The sequence below is a fragment of the Rhinolophus sinicus genome, linkage group LG15, assembly GCF_036562045.2.
Source record: "Rhinolophus sinicus isolate RSC01 linkage group LG15, ASM3656204v1, whole genome shotgun sequence".
Classification (NCBI taxonomy): Eukaryota; Metazoa; Chordata; class Mammalia; order Chiroptera; family Rhinolophidae; genus Rhinolophus; species Rhinolophus sinicus.
The window spans coordinates 10,568,783-10,584,834 of record NC_133764.1 but is presented as its reverse complement, the minus strand read 5'-3'; the positions used below and the strand labels follow the sequence as shown (position 1 = coordinate 10,584,834).

Here is a 16,052-nt window from a genome sequence, read left to right as displayed (position 1 = left end):
AAAATTCACCATTGTAACCATTTTAAAGTGTACAAGTCAGTAGTTTTAAGTACATTCGCCATGTTGTGCAGCCATCACCACTATCTAGCCCCAGAATTTTTCATCACCCAAATGGTAACCCCGTGTTTATCCTTTTAATTTCAGTTCCCACCTTGAGCTCAGGGTTCCGTGCTCTGTGTTGTGATCAGATATGGTCAGTCCTGTTCTATAGTGGCTAATATTGCTGCCTCTCTTTGTGGAATTGCTGAGGTCTACAAAAACTGCACCTTGGGGAAGGTCTTTTACCTTGTCCCCATTCTTATTCTAACTAGAACATTACTTCCAGAAGATTCGTGAACTGAAGCTGCTATTGATGCTGCTGAAGCCTGTGCCCCAGGGCCTTGTGGGGAACAAGTTCTCTGCCATTTGTGTCTCAAGACCTGGCTTTCCTCCCTTTTGAATCTCCTAAGTTGTTCAGGGATGTTCCCTTAAGGTGTAGGTAATACCTGCATGCCTTCTACTCTAACTGTATCACCTGGAATCTCAACCCAAATGGAATATTTCCATTCCATAAGCCTCTGGATTTCAAGTTAGTGCCATCACAATTGCTTCCTTAGCCTGGAGTAGAAAATTGAATAATGGGACAGCTGATCTAGTGCTGTCTACCTAGGCCTGGCAATAACCATGTAAAGCTAAAATCTGTAGTACACACAAAACCTAATGCCTTGCCAGTTTAAAAGCTGCAAATCTAATGGTCTATCAGTGCCTAAAAATGATCTAACCCCACTTCAACCTAGTCAGCAATATCGGGCCATCTCTGTGTTGTAACTATAGCAACCTTTATCCTGAGACACCCGCCCCACACACACCTACTCTTAGTCAAGGCCATCCTTGCAGCCCACATCTTTTTTTGCCCAAACCCTGTTTCCTTGAAGCTGCCCTGCGTTAAACAGTCCTGCTTCTATATAAACAGCCATTCACCTATGGATAAAGCCACACTCATCTGCCAAGGTCAAAATAATGCAGGGGTCAGCTTAAAGACTTTCACCCAGGTGACAGCAATTAAAAGTCAATCACACAAGTATAAAAACCCACCAGGCCTAACATGAGCCTCTACAAATCACCTAAGTAAAAACACCTGTCCGCACCCCACAGTATGCCCAGGAAACCACAAGCCCCACCCAAAGCTTCTTAATGGGTTTTCTGGTCTGCAAATATACTCTTGAGGGGATACAAGAACTAGAAGCCTTGTCCTATCCCTGGGTTCTAAACAATTAAGAAAACAAAAGGCCAAAGTATCACCTTTAAAGACAAAGTTGGAGGATGTGGCTGATATCTGTGGGTGAGTGGCTCTATTAGTAGTGACCCCTTATTCAAACAGACTTACCCAGTTTTGGGTGTTGCTGGGGCAGGCAGAGTGGAACTTGTATTCACCCCTAAAAGGAAAAGGCATGAGCTCTGTTGAGCATTCCTAGTTTAATCTTTCCAGTTTCACCAATCAGATCAGACACGCACCTCCCCCAGAGAAGGGGTGAGTAAAGGCGTGGAAGAAGTCTTCCAACATGCAAAGGAATGACCAAGATAAAAAATTATAACAAAACACGACCCCAGAAGAAAAACTGAACCGAGAGAGAATTCAGACTACAATGAAGAACTTGAAAAGCAAACCTAATCCAAAAATTGGTATCATAAGCGAGTGATTAAGGAAGAAATGACATTCACAAAACAAAACTAGGATGGTAAGAGAAAAAGTTCAAACAGAAAAAGAAAGAATTCTGGCAAATTTAAAAATGACCAAAGTATAACATTCAATAGAAGAGTGGGTGGATAAAGTCAAGGAATATAATACAAAAACAAAGCAAGACCAGAAAACGTAAGAGATATAAAAGAGACAATCCAACCAGTAAGAATTTCTGAAAGAGAAAACACATAATCATTTTTCTGTGTAACAGAAATGTGCCTCAGCCACAAGCAGCTCAGCCAGCTGCCCTGTTCACACTGGGCACCAGCCCAGATCGTAACAACATTGATGCTCTTTATGGCATTCGACCTTTATAATCAACCTAAAGACAAAGCACAGAAGACTGATTGGCTTCTGAGTGGGGAAGATATCAACCTTGACAGTGTAAAAATAAAAGCACAGCTAAAAATGTTGGGAGGTGGATGCAGGTGTGGGAGGTGAAGGAAAGATCAGGCTCAATGCTTTTGTAGTAGATATTATAAAGCGAGGGTTCAATATGTTAAAGTTATAAGTGTACCTAGAAGAACTAAAACTATTGGCAGTAGAGAGAAAGGGGTGGTGGTGTGGAGGTATGGGGATTAAGTCTTCATTTATCATAGCATAAAATCAGTAGAAATAATCTGAAATTCATAAACCAGGAAACAGCAGCATAGAATACACCTGTCTACCATGTTTCCCCGAAAATAAGACCGGGTCTTATATTAATTTTTGCTCCAAAAAACGCATTAGGGCTTATGTTTAGGGGAATGTCATCCTGAAAAATCATGCTAGGGCTTATTTTCCAGTTAGGTCTTATTTTTGGGGAAACACGGTATGTAGAGAATGTCTCTGGAAAGATATTCAAGAAACAGGTCACATTGGCTACCTTCAGAAGGGAGCTGGGTGGATGGAGCACAGTTGGGAGGAAGACTTCTTATGACCTTGTGCCTTTTGAATTTTTAAGGTGCTTATTCACAAAGTAAACAAAATTAAAATAAAAAACTAGCATCAAGATGTGCTTATGCCCCTACAAGGACATTCATTACAGCATCAATAATAGAAAATGTTGGAAAGACACAAATGTCTACCAGTAGGAGACTGGTTATGTACAAATGGTCCAATCATACACAAGATTATTTTGCAGCTTTTGAAAAGAATGAGGTAGCTCAACAAGAACCGATTTGGAGACAAGCAAAAAATAGTAGAGAACAGTGTTGTTGTATGTTACCATTTATCTTTATGAAAAAATTCATCCACTCAAGAAATATTTATTAAGTGCTGAGCACTAGTCTAGGTGGAAGGATTCAGTGGTGCTTCTATTTTCTTTATAATTAATGGACTCTGTGTATGAACTCTGTCTAGAAAGCTACACAAGAAACTGTTGATAGTGGTTCCCTCTCAGGCAGGGGCTTGGGGCTGGGGACTGGGTCAGGAGTGGGAGAAAAACAGATCCTTCACGGTACGTTTTTGTTCCTTATGAATGTTGATTCACTTTTCAAAAAACGACAAATTTTTTTTGAAAAAGACAAAAATGTTAGGCGTGGTAATGGTGTTATGATTATGATTTTTTTTTTTTTAGAGAGCTGCATTATGAAGTATTTAGGCCTGGAATTTCATGAGTTTGTGATTTAAGATACTTTGGCAAAAAACCGAGTAGATGAAATAAATACAGCAAAATGTCAACATCTGTTAAATCTATGTGATGGGTATATTGGTGTTTATTATATTATTCTTTTTCCTAGGTTTTTAATTTTTCATAATCATTTTTAATTAAAAAGATTAAAACTGCAACAATTCAAAAACTGTGAAAGTTTAATATATATGAAAAATAGTGGCATAAGCATACTATCAGAGATAAGGAGTTAACTACCAGAAGAAATAAGAATAGTTAAAGAATAATTTGCTACTGAAGAATGGGACTGGAAGTGGAACGGGTGGGCTGGAGGACTGTTGCTTTTCATTGAGAACGCCTTTTATTATATTACTTAGGGTTTTAACCCTGTGCATACACGAGTATTTCTTGTATAAAAAATAAAAACAGGGGAGACAACACCACTGGCAAGATAAATAAGGAAATACAGAACCATCAAATGGCCGGCTGCCTCCCCACAGGCTAAGCTCTGTGGGAAGCCAGATTGTAATTAGTGTCGCTGATGATTAGCACTCAGTGCAGGAAGGAGGTCACATGAACCTGATGACAGGTGTCATGCGGCAAAGATACATGGCCTCCATCGAAGTTAAACCCAACCCAGGTGTGTGGGTGCCAGGGTGCCCCTTTCCCCTAGCCAGAGTTTTCTCTGGGTGGCCCCTTCTGAGTGACACAGTCTTTCTTTAGATGTTAATACCTTCTAACTGATTACTACCACAGCTTGACCTATAAGCTGTCCTGTAACTCGGAGATGACATTTTGAACCCCCACTTGCTTTAAAGACTATTTCTTGGAGAGTTATCTGTACCATCTTAGAAGTCAGCCTCAGTGGTTGGGCCCAGGTACTGCTTGCTTACTCTGTGCTAGGTATTGTGCTACAATCCACATTTATCCTTCAATAACCAGATGAAGCGCACTCAGCAAAGTAGGGCAAGGATCTGAACACTCTGTACTTTTGCAGGCTGCCTCTCCCAGTGGGGATGGCAACAGGATAGGGAATTAACGTTTATGATGTGCATATTATGTACCAGGCACTTAGTGTAACTCTAACCTCATATACCTCATCATGAAAAGGACAGGGAACAGTGTGTACCCAGACACAATTATTGTTCACCAGTCAGGCACACATATGGGGCGCTGGAAGAGGCGCAATCAGTTTTCTACTTCAGATTTGAGTGATATATTCCAACCTCCACAGAGCCCACAGGTTGGCAATGAATTGAGGGAGGCTTCTCTAGTAGGTAAAGGTCTTCCCAGGTTTCCATCTCTGATGTGGGACCTTGGACCAGGACCTTTTCCTTGAATGGATTCCCTCTTCCTCTGTCCAGCAGTTTCTGGGTTCGTTTCTAGCTTTTTCTTCTCTCAAAGTCCCACCTTAGGTATGACCTGTGGCGTGGAGTGGCAGTCATGTTTGTGCTTTCTGATCCTCTCTTGCCAACATATCTTGTGTGGTTTACTGTGCTACAAGAGGTTGTCTCCCACCCAGCCTTGAGTTTCATTACTAAGTAGTTTCCAGGCTCAAGGAGAGAAAAGAAAGAAAATTCATTTTATCACACATATTTTGTCTTGTTTTCTCCTTACAACACCCTATAAGGTAGGTGTTATCATTCTTATTTTGCACATGAGGAAACTGAGGCTCAAAGAGATCAATTTACTCAAGGTCATACAGCCACAAAATAGCAGATTGGTTATTTGGACCCAGAACAATCTGGCCTCAAGCCCTGTGCTCTGATCCCTCCCAGGTGGCTGAGAAACTGGAGATGCTGAAGAAACAGTATGATGAGAAGCTGGCACAGAAGGAGGAGCTTCGCAAGAAGTCTGAGGAAATGGAGCTGAAGCTGGAGCGAGCTGGGATGTTGGTGTCAGGCTTGGCTGGTGAGAAGGCCCGATGGGAGGAGACAGTAAAGGTGAGATAAGTTGTACCACCTGGTTCTCCTTCTTCTCTGCCCACCAGTTCCAAGAGCTTCCATGCCCTTTAGGTTGAGGAACAGTTGGGAAATGGGGATACCTGGGTGTAGGGACATCTAAGAATGGGGGATGGGAGTTTCCCCCCTCCCCTTCCTCACTTTGGTGAGAAGAGTGGAAGGAAAGATTTTTGTACCATTAGGGATCTGCTTCCGTGTTAGAAAGCATGAGGACCCTTAAATAGCACACCGACTGGATAGAAACAGTCACGAGGCATCTTGTCTTTACCTTCCGTGAGCTCCCGGCTTCATCAAAAGCTGAGGCCTTATCACCAGAATGTAAATAGAATTGCTGTCCAAGATGGGAACTCAAAAGTAATTAGAACCAGGTTAGAGTTCTCAGGGCACAAAGATTTAGGAGAGGAAAAGAAACTCTTTGATCTAGATAGCGTCCAGCCTTCAAAGCATTCCATGTGTTTCCCAGTGCTGGGGGCCCAGGCAGGCTTATGCCTCCTCTACTGTCCTCCAGGGCCTGGAGGAGGACCTGGGGTTCCTGGTGGGCGACTGTCTCCTAGCAGCTGCCTTCCTGTCCTACATGGGACCCTTCCTGACCAACTATCGGGATGAGATTGTCAACCAGATCTGGATCAGGAAGGTGAGGCTCAGGCATGATGAGTGAGATCTTGGGCTCTGAGATCAGGGCCTTTGGGAGTAATAAGAGTTACTGGGAAAGGGCAGGAGGTGCTGGGCTCAGATTTCCATCCTGAAATGTAGGACTCTTCCGTACCCAGATTTGGGAGCTTCAGGTTCCTTGCTCACCTCGCTTCACCGTCGATAACTTCCTGTCCAATCCTACCAAAGTGCGGGACTGGAACATCCAAGGGTTGCCCTCAGATGCCTTCTCTACTGAGAATGGCATCATTGTCACCCGTGGCAACAGGTAAGGATGCTGCTGGGAGCATGAGGAGGAGTAAGGGCAGAACCTGTGTTTTGACGGACACTTCCTCCTTCAGGTGGGCACTAATGATTGATCCTCAGGCACAGGCCCTGAAGTGGATCAAGAACATGGAAGGAAACCAGGTATAAGGCTGAGGGGGGCTGGCTATGTCCCCTTGGAATCTCTCCCCAAGCCTGTCTCTTCCTGAGGTCCTATTCTGGGGCCATTTTTTCCTTGGAATCCCTCAGTATTTCTTCCATCTTTTTTCTTTGCTCTCTAGGGCCTCCAGATTATTGATCTGCAGATGAGGGATTACCTTCGAATCCTGGAAAAGGCCATCCAGTTTGGATACCCAGTGCTGCTCCAGAACGTGCAGGAATATCTGGACCCCACACTCAACCCTGTGCTCAACAAATCTGTGTCTCGAATTGGTCAGGGTCCAGGCTTATTGTGGGGTTGGAACCAGACATGTAGGACACTGGGGAGGAAAGGGCTGGCTCTTGCGCTGTGTGCTCTAGTTATCGTGTTTCCCCGAAAATAAGACCTAGCCAGACCATCAGCTCTAATGCATCTTTTGGAGCAAAAATTAATATAAGACCCGGTATTGTATTGTATTATATTATATTATATTATATTATATTATATTATATTATATTATATTATATTATACCTGGTCTTATAGTAAAATAAGACTGGGTCTTATATTAATGTTTGCTCCAAAAGACGCATTAAAGCTGATGGGCCGGCTAGGTCTTATTTTTGGGGAAACACGGTACCTGCCCTTCTATTCAGACAGCCCTGGGCTGGGGCTGTTAGCACAGTCTGAGTCACTGCCACTGGATGCGGTTGGGGAACCTGGTCACATGGGGTCCTTGCCCTTGATCCTCCTGTGTGTACAGGTGGTCGGCTGCTGATGCGCATTGGAGATAAGGAGGTGGAATACAATACCAATTTCCGTTTCTACATCACCACCAAGCTCTCCAACCCCCACTACAGCCCTGAGACCTCAGCCAAGACCACCATTGTCAACTTTGCAGTCAAAGAACAGGTGGGTGGGGGCTGTTGCCTAGACTGAACTAGGGTGCTGTAGAGTTCGGCAGGATCGAGAAAAAGGCTGCGATTGTGCTGGGGAGCTGAGGATCATGGGCTCGGGAGGTGTAAAAGGCTGAAAAGGGTGACGGTCACTGGAATGAGACTTTCACCATGAGTCCTGGTGCTTCCAGGGCCTGGAGGCCCAACTGCTGGGCATTGTAGTCCGGAAGGAGCGGCCTGAGCTGGAGGAGCAGAAGGATTCACTAGTCATCAATATTGCTGCCGGCAAGAGGAAGCTCCAGGAGCTGGAGGATGAGATCCTGCGGTGAGAGTGAGACTACCGTCTCTGTCCCACCCTCCCACTGGTCTAGTAGCAGACACAATTAGCACCCCAGGGGGCTGATGGAGTCCCTGCCCCGCCCAGCCCAGTGCTCCTAACCCCTCCATCCATGTGCTTCTTGGCTTCCCTTCAGGCTGCTGAACGAAGCCACAGGCTCCCTGCTAGATGACCTGCAGCTGGTGAACGCCCTTCAGACCTCCAAGATTACCGCCACTGAGGTGACTGAGCAGCTGGAGATCAGTGAAACCACAGAGATCAACATTGACTTGGCGAGAGAGGTGAGCTCCTGGGCCCTCCAGCCTGGCACCCGCCAGCCATCAAGATCCGACTCCAATTGTGCTGTCTTAAAGCCCCTTTCCTCCCTGAGCCCCTGCCCCTTACCGTGCCCCTCTGTGGCCCTGACTGCCCCCTCTGCAGGCTTACCGCCCGTGTGCGCAGCGGGCATCGATCCTGTTCTTCGTGCTCAATGATATGGGCCGCATCGACCCCATGTACCAATTCTCTTTGGATGCCTACATCAGCCTCTTTATCCTCAGCATTGACAAGAGCCATCGTAGCAACAAGCTGGAGGACCGCATTGACTACCTGAATGAATATCACACCTACGCTGTCTACAGGTCTGAGGTTCCTCCCTTGTGCCCTAGGCAGGAGGCCACGTGGCAGGCTCTAATGCCGACCCTTCTTGCTACTTCAGCCTTAGTGCTTTCCCATGCCTCATCTGGGGTCCCCTGCTTTCCTCCCCATACACCTTCCTTGGGTAGCTCATCCATTATCATGGTCTAACTATCACCTGTGGGCTGACTGCTCCCAGTTTTTGAACATCGGACTTGTATATATAACTGTCTACTACACCAGCGTTTCTCAAATGGTCACGTGCCTATAAAGCACAGGGAATCGTTAAATACAGATTCGGAGTCAATAGGTTGGGGGTGGGACTGGAGGGTCTGCGTGACTGAAACGTTCCCGAGGTGATGCTGCCATTTCCGGTCTGTGGCTCACAGCTCTGAGTAGCAAGGTACTTGACTTCTCTACCTGGACATTCCACAGACCCCTCAAGGTTAGCTTGTTTCAGGTCGAACTCATTATCCACCCTCACCCATGAATGGCACCAACATCCACTTCCCAGTCACCCAAGCCAGAGAGGGGAAGTTCTTGACTCTTCCCTCTCCCTGCTGCTCAGATTAGTCACCAGGTTTTACTCATAAACCTTTCTGCAAACCGTTCCCTCCTTGTTATCCCCACTGCTATGACTGCACTTTAGTTCAGGCTTTCATGATCTTTCTTTTTGAATTGCACAACCATCTCCTAATAGGTCATCCTGCCTCTTTGTCCCTCTCCAATCTGTCCTCCTGCAGCTGCCAGTGTGAGTCTTTGAAATACACAAGTTTGACCATGCTGTTCCTGGCTTAAACTCTTCGGGAGGCCCACAGGGCCTCTGGGACCTGGCCTCTTCTTGCCTCACCTTTCCCCACCGTACACTGGATGCCCAGGCACCGCTGCCTGCCCTCCATGCCTGCTTCCTCTCCTCCATGCTTGCTTCCCCCCACCCTCTGACTCCTGCTTTTGCTTCTGCTCTGAGCTCTCCCTGGAGTCCTCCCTTCTCTTCCGCTTCTATACCACTTGATAACTCTGCTGCACCTTGGGGCAACTCCTCTCAGGAACTTCCCCGGTGTCCACCAGGCAGGGTGGGCGCCCCTGCCCAGTGCTGCCACCCTGTACAGGACTCATCACACTGGAGCATAATCAGGGGCCTCTCTCGTCCGTCCTTCCCACACCACCTGACTTCCTTTAGGACAGAGACTCTGGCTTATTCATCTTTGTGTTTTCAGGACTTGGCAGAGTGCCTGGCACATAGTAGGGGGTCCAATCAATGTTGGGTGTTTTTTAATGGAAATGAATGACTGATTTTTAGCAGTGGACTCTGAGAAAATCACATGTTCTCCCTAGGTCCTTGAGTGTTTGTCTGTTTACAGGAGGTTTGGATTAGATGCTGATGACGGTCCTTCTTCTGTGCAGGACTCTGATTGTGTGATCTTTGCTCAGTAAGCATTCATGTTGAGTGTCCTGCCTCCACCACCCTCCCTGTCCCCTTCTCCCAGGTACACCTGCCGCACCCTTTTTGAGCGCCACAAGCTACTGTTCAGTTTTCAGATGTGTGCCAAAATCCTGGAGACCTCTGGCAAGCTCAACATGGATGAGTACAACTTCTTTCTACGTGGGGGTGTGGTGAGTCGAGCAGAGGACACATCCGCGTGTGGGGTGGTCAAGGTTGGGGATGGGGGTGAGTATGAAGAGGACTCCATACCCAGAGGGTAAGGCCCAAGGGTCCATCGAGTGAGCTGAGAATTTCCAGGAGCAAGTGTATGGTGAGCTTCCTGGGCCTGTGGAGATGACTTGCCATGTCCCCTTTGCTCACATTATACACAGGGCTTTGGGGCCCCTGTTACCTATGACCTACTGGTTGGCATGATCTTGCCACTCTTGCACTGCTTCTCAAGCCACTTCTTCCCCAGCCTGAATTCCATAGTCACCATGATACTATCTCACTTGCAAGCACTTCAGCTCCTTCCCTCTTCTCCCTCACCCACGTTGCATCTGCTTGGCAAAACTACCACTCTGGTTAGATTCAGCTCTCCTGTTCTGTGTGGCCCATGTAGCTGAACATGACTGGAGAAAAACACATCCACACTCACTGGACTCACTTTAAACCCACCATCATGAACCTCAGTGGGCCCTTGAAACTGCCAGACAACAATACCACATTTCCCTGGGCCAGTAATTCTCCCACCCTCTTGAATAGCAGTTTCACTCCTTTTGACACCTTCACTTCACCTCTCATCTGGATTTTAGCAATAGCCTCCCAATGCTTCCCCAGCCCTGATTTGTCAACACAGGGACAAGAGAGATTCTTTTAAGATGGATTCTCTGATGTCACCTGCCACCGCCCAGCTCCTCACTCCATCCACTCCAGCTGCACAGGCCTCCTGGCTCTAGCAGGCATGTCCCACCATAGGGCCTTTGCACTGGCTGTTCCTTCTGCCGGAAAACTATTCCCCCAGCTGTCATTTGGCCTCTCTCTCACCGACTCGAAGACTTGATTCAAATCTCACGTCACTGATACCTCGTTGACTTCCTTATTTAATACTTCAAACTACCCCCAGCACTTTCAACCTTCCATATCCTCCTCAACTTAATCTACTTCTCCATGGCACTGCCATCTTTAACATACTAGATAATTTACTTGTTTGTTATGTTTTGGTTCATTATCTGCCCTCCCATGTTGGAAAATAAGCTCCTTGAGGGCAAAGATATTTGTCTTTTTTGTTTAATGATGTATCCCAAGTGCTTAAAACAATTGATAGTTTGTGAACAATAAATATTTGTTAAAGAGAGTAAGTAAGTGAATGAACTATTAAATAGTTTGCGCTTCTTTGAAGGGTGAGGCCGCCAATTGATATTATTAGGGTAAGAGACATTACTACCAGACAACCACCAGAGGGCGCCAGCTTCCTAAATTTGAACTGTGGTATCAGCACAGAGACTTAGACCCCCACATTTATTTCCCCAATAAAAGTGGATTCGAATCCATCTCAGATTCCTGTATTCACTTTTTCATTCTGTTTCATGCAAGACTCATCTTGGATTTCCCATGTTTAAAACAAAAAAGGGAACTCTTCTTTGGAAGTGTTCTGGATCAGGCCCTTTTCTCCTTCCCCCCAGGTCCTGGATCGGGAGGGCCAAATGGATAACCCATGTACTGGTTGGCTCGCAGATGCCTACTGGGATAACATCACAGAGTTAGACAAACTGACCAACTTCCACGGACTCATGAACTCCTTTGAACAGTACCCTCGTGACTGGCACCTGTGGTATACCAATGCCACCCCGGAAAAGGCTATGCTGCCAGGTGCCCAGTCCTCTCCTCCCTCTCCAGCCTTTCTCCTTCTCTCCATGTAGCCAGTGTGCTTGCCCTTCCTTTTATTTTTCAGCCCCCTTCCAAGTTCCCCTCAGTGCACCTGCCTCCTAGCAGAGCCTTCCCTGCAGGTGTCCCTTTGTTTATATTCCCTGCTCTCCCAGACTTTCCCTGCAACTACTCATCTCATCCCCAGGTGAATGGGAGAATGCCTGCAATGAGATGCAACGGATGCTGATTGTTCGCTCCCTACGGCAGGACCGCGTGGCTTTCTGTGTTACTTCTTTCATCATCTCCAACCTTGGCTCCCGCTTCACTGAGCCACCTGTACTAAACATGAAGTTGGTCAGTGGCTTGGTTTCTTTGCTCACACGACCCCTGGGTCCTTCCTGCTTCCCTCTCCTCATTCCAAGCTACCATATGCATTTCCTCAATCTCTTTCTCCCACTGTTACGTGGCCTTCTGCCTGAGGCCTTCCCCTGTGCTTCTGGCAGGTGATAGAGGATTCAACACCACGAACTCCACTGGTATTCATCCTGTCCCCTGGTGTGGACCCCACCAATGCCCTGCTCCAGCTGGCAGAGCACACAGGCATGGCCCAGCGTTTCCACGCCCTGTCCCTGGGCCAAGGCCAGGCCCCCATTGCTGCTCGGCTCCTCCGAGAGGGCGTGATTCAGGGTCAGTGTCATCCCTGTTCTTTTATCCCCATCTTTGGCCCTGGTCCTACTCCCCAGAACCTCCAGCTTCAAACACACTACCGTAACTGCACAGCTCCCACTTCTCCAGAAGGCCCAGGAGAGGCAGACCTGAGCATTTTGACTCCTCCCTCCTCACACACACATAATCAGATGGAAAGTGTGGAGACAGAGGGGGCTTAGGGAATGGGTACCACTGAATCCAGCATCTCCTTGCAGGACATTGGGTGTTTCTGGCTAACTGCCACCTGTCACTATCTTGGATGCCTAATCTGGACAAACTGGTGGAGCAGCTGCAAGTGGAGGATCCTCACCCTTCCTTCCGCCTCTGGCTCAGCTCTAGCCCCCACCCCAACTTCCCAATCTCAATCTTGCAGGCAAGCATTAAGATGACCACAGAACCACCAAAGGTATGGGAGACTGTAGATAGCCAACATCAACCGTGCCATCTGGTCAGCCTTTCCTCCTGCTAGCATCAGAGAGGGCTTAACCTTAACAGCAGCAGGCTTGTTCAATTCTATTGTCTCTAAACAATTTCACCTTGTTTCTCTGCTTTTTGTGCCAAACTCTTAGAATATAATAGTAATAGCTAACATTTCCTCAGTGTTATGTTCCAGGCATTGTTCTAAGTTGTTTACATTTATTAATTCATTTAACACACACACACACACACACACACACACACACACACACACACCATTAGGTAAGTACTATTAACCCATTTAATATATAGGAAACTGAGGCACTGAAGAGTAAATAACTACTCCACAGAACCTTCCAGCCTCCCAACATGTCTTTACATTCTTTCCCTAATGTCACACTTGCTGGACTCCCAGCCCTTTTCTTCTTTCTTCCCTCTAACTCGCATTGAAATTTTTATCTCCGTATTACAAGGTCACCATTGAATGCAATCATACTGATCTGTTAAAAATGTGATCATGTTGTCTGTATCTATGTTTGTTTTTTTGTTTGTTCATTTGTTTGTTTTTGTTTTGCATTCCATATATGAGTGAAAGCACAGTTCATGTCCTTTACCGTCTGACTTATTTCACTTAGCATGTAGTACTCTCAAGATTCATCTGTGTTGTCTCAAATCACAGCATTTCGTCTTTCTTTATTAAAAAAAAATCTGATCATGTTGCTACATCCCACCCACTTACCCCCTGCTTAAACTATTTTAGTAGCTTTTCATTGCGTTTAGTCAAGATCAAAACCCGTATTAACACTGCCTGTGTATCCCTCCCCAGCTTTATCCATAGCTATCCTCCCCTTTACTTTCTTTGCTCTACCTACACCATTAATTTTTTTTCCCCAAGTCAAGTAGTTCTTTCAATCTTAGTTGTGGAGGGTGCCGTTCAGCTTCAAGTTGTCCTTTCAGTCTTAGTTGTGGAGGGCACAGCTCAGCTCCAGGTCCAGTTGCCATTTTCTAGTTGCAGGGGGCGCAGCCCACCATCCCTTGCGGGAGTTGAACCGGCAACCTTGTGGTTGAGAGGACGCACTCCAACCAACTGAGCCATCCGGGAGCTCAGCGGCAGCTCAGCTCAAGGTGCCGTGTTCAATCTTAGTTGCAAGGGGCACTGCCCACCATCCCTTGCGGGACTCGAGGAGTTGAACCGGCAACCTTGTGGTTGAGAGCCCACTGGCCCATGTGGAAATCGAACCGGCAGCCTTTGGAGTTAGAAGCACGGAGCTCTAACTGCCTGAGCCACCGGGCCTGCCCTACACCATTAATTTTTAAATAGTTTTGTTCTCCTCCCTCAGTAGACCCTGTATTTTCTTGTGCCAAGGCTTTTGTGCATGCTGCTCTCCCTTCTTTTCTCTTCACCGCTCCTTTGCTCCTTCTAGTCTCAGGAAGCCTCTGACCTCCATGTCTAGGTCAAAATCCCAGTGGCACACACTCATGAAACACCAGTCCTCTGGTCCTTACCGCTGCAGCAATTTTACATATATTCGTGTGGTTCTCATTAATACCTGTCTTCTCTGGACGGTAAGCTCCACGAGGGCAGAGGACATGTGGTGTTTTTTTTTCTTTCAACAGTTTGCTCATCCTACGAGTAGCACAGGGACCTGTATATAGTAGATTCTCAATAAATAAGTACTGTTTGAATGCACCCACGCACGGGTGTCTTTCATCGTTCTAAACCCTTCTTGACCGTTTTGGGTAGTTGACACAGCTGACTGTCCCTTTCCCTGGTTTTCCCTGTCTCTTGCATATCATTTATTATTTCTGTGTTTTTCTCCTCCTGTCTGTGGTCATATCTCAAGACGTAGTCCTTGGCCTCCAACTTTTCTTATTCTACATTTTCTCCTTTCACAACTTGACAGAGAAATTGTCCTTTTCCTGATTTCAACTCCAATTCCCATCTCTGGCTCCAGTATCAAACTCAGTTCCAGGTCTGAATTCCATCTGGTTATAAAACATTTCTTCTTGGCACACCAGCACTGTAAATCCCGTACTCTCAAAACAAATCGTCAGTTTCTCCACCATAGATTATCTCCTCATCTTATTTTTGTTAATGAAGCCACTAATTTCTTTAAAAACATGCTTAAAGTTGACTTCTATTTACCTTTATTCTTTTCTGCCAACAAAAGTATTCTGTGCCCCCATTAAAAAATCTTGAACAGTCCAGAAATGTGTCCCGAATGTAACAGAATATTTTCTATTTTCTGGTTTTATTTTTTTGCCTTCTAAGAGAGGTGTGTGCCTTGGTAGCTAGGCTGAGCACCCTGTGATGGGTAGAGGCGTGTAAGTGCGGAGGTGGGTGCTATTTAGGTCTGCATAATGAAGTGGGAGGAAATGATGAATCTGAGGAAGCCCTAGGAGGAAGGAGAGAGGAACCAGAGAAGATGGCTCTGCAATGGGGCAGTCCTAAGAGTAGAGGGTCCGTCCTGGCTTTGCCCAGGAGTACTTCCTGTGAAAGGCAGAACCTCCATGCGATCGCCATACCTTCAGTAGAAGTAAAACATTCAGGGTTTACTTGGTACAAGTGGACTTCTTTTGGAAGCTAACAAAGAGGCCAATATTTTAAAATATTTTATTGGAAATCATTCTAAATTTAATAGAAAAGTTGTAAGAACACCCACAAGTATGTTACCCAGATTTGTCTCTTGTTAACGTTGCCCCACTTGCTATACCATTTGATTTCTCTCTGTTTCTCTTTCTCTCTTGACACACACACCTTTTCTGAACCATCTGAGGGCAAGATGCATATATCATGGTCCTTTACCACTAAATACTTCAGTGTATTTCAATGTAAATGGTTCAACCCTAACAAGAGGGATATTTTCTTATATAACTGCAGCACAGTTACCAACTTCAGTAAATTGATACAATATTTTAATCCAAATCTATTACATATTCCAATTTTGTTAAATGACCCAATCATGTCCTTTATAAATCCCCTCCCACCCCCAGCACAGGATCCTTTCTAGATCAAGTATGGCCATTTTGTTGTCCTGTGAAAGAAGCCAGTTTTGCATCAGGATATACAAAGTAAGCCCAAGTAATCAAGGGGGCAGTGGTTCATCTCAGTTTAACTTCAAGTAAGAAAGTCCCCATAATCACAGCCCCCAGTTGCCACTTTGGGGTATAGTCCTGGAGTATATTCTTCAAGGCTGATCACTGCCTGCTTATCCTTTAAAAAAAAAAAAATATATGTATATGTATATATATATATATATATATATATATATATATATATATATATATATATATATATATATATATGTATATATGTATATATATATACACATATATATTTAATTTTTTTAAAATTAAATATTTAGATACAAAATAATATTTATAAAATAGTGAAGATAATATAAAGGATTGAGATTCAATAAATACCTGTATGCCCATCATATTGTATAAGAAAGAAGAATAC

General features: G+C 45.5%; 1 protein-coding gene across 2 annotated transcripts in view; it reads left to right on the top strand.

Annotated features, from left to right (window-relative positions):
- The window catches only part of DNAH2 (dynein axonemal heavy chain 2), a 100,216-nt gene that overhangs the window by 78,791 nt on the left and 5,373 nt on the right, over positions 1-16,052 (top strand). Inside the window, exons 66-79 of one of the 2 annotated variants that reach the window (XM_019745158.2) lie at positions 5,090-5,254; positions 5,781-5,906; positions 6,043-6,191; positions 6,265-6,331; positions 6,469-6,619; positions 7,088-7,236; positions 7,412-7,545; positions 7,694-7,838; positions 7,978-8,177; positions 9,660-9,786; positions 11,281-11,467; positions 11,670-11,818; positions 11,968-12,151; positions 12,388-12,578. In XM_019745158.2, coding sequence (XP_019600717.2) covers positions 5,090-5,254; positions 5,781-5,906; positions 6,043-6,191; positions 6,265-6,331; positions 6,469-6,619; positions 7,088-7,236; positions 7,412-7,545; positions 7,694-7,838; positions 7,978-8,177; positions 9,660-9,786; positions 11,281-11,467; positions 11,670-11,818; positions 11,968-12,151; positions 12,388-12,578 — 2,124 coding nt within the window. Of the gene's footprint in view, positions 1-5,089; positions 5,255-5,780; positions 5,907-6,042; positions 6,192-6,264; positions 6,332-6,468; positions 6,620-7,087; positions 7,237-7,411; positions 7,546-7,693; positions 7,839-7,977; positions 8,178-9,659; positions 9,787-11,280; positions 11,468-11,669; positions 11,819-11,967; positions 12,152-12,387; positions 12,579-16,052 lie in introns of those variants that run through there. The other variant, XR_012492034.1, reaches the window with a different exon arrangement.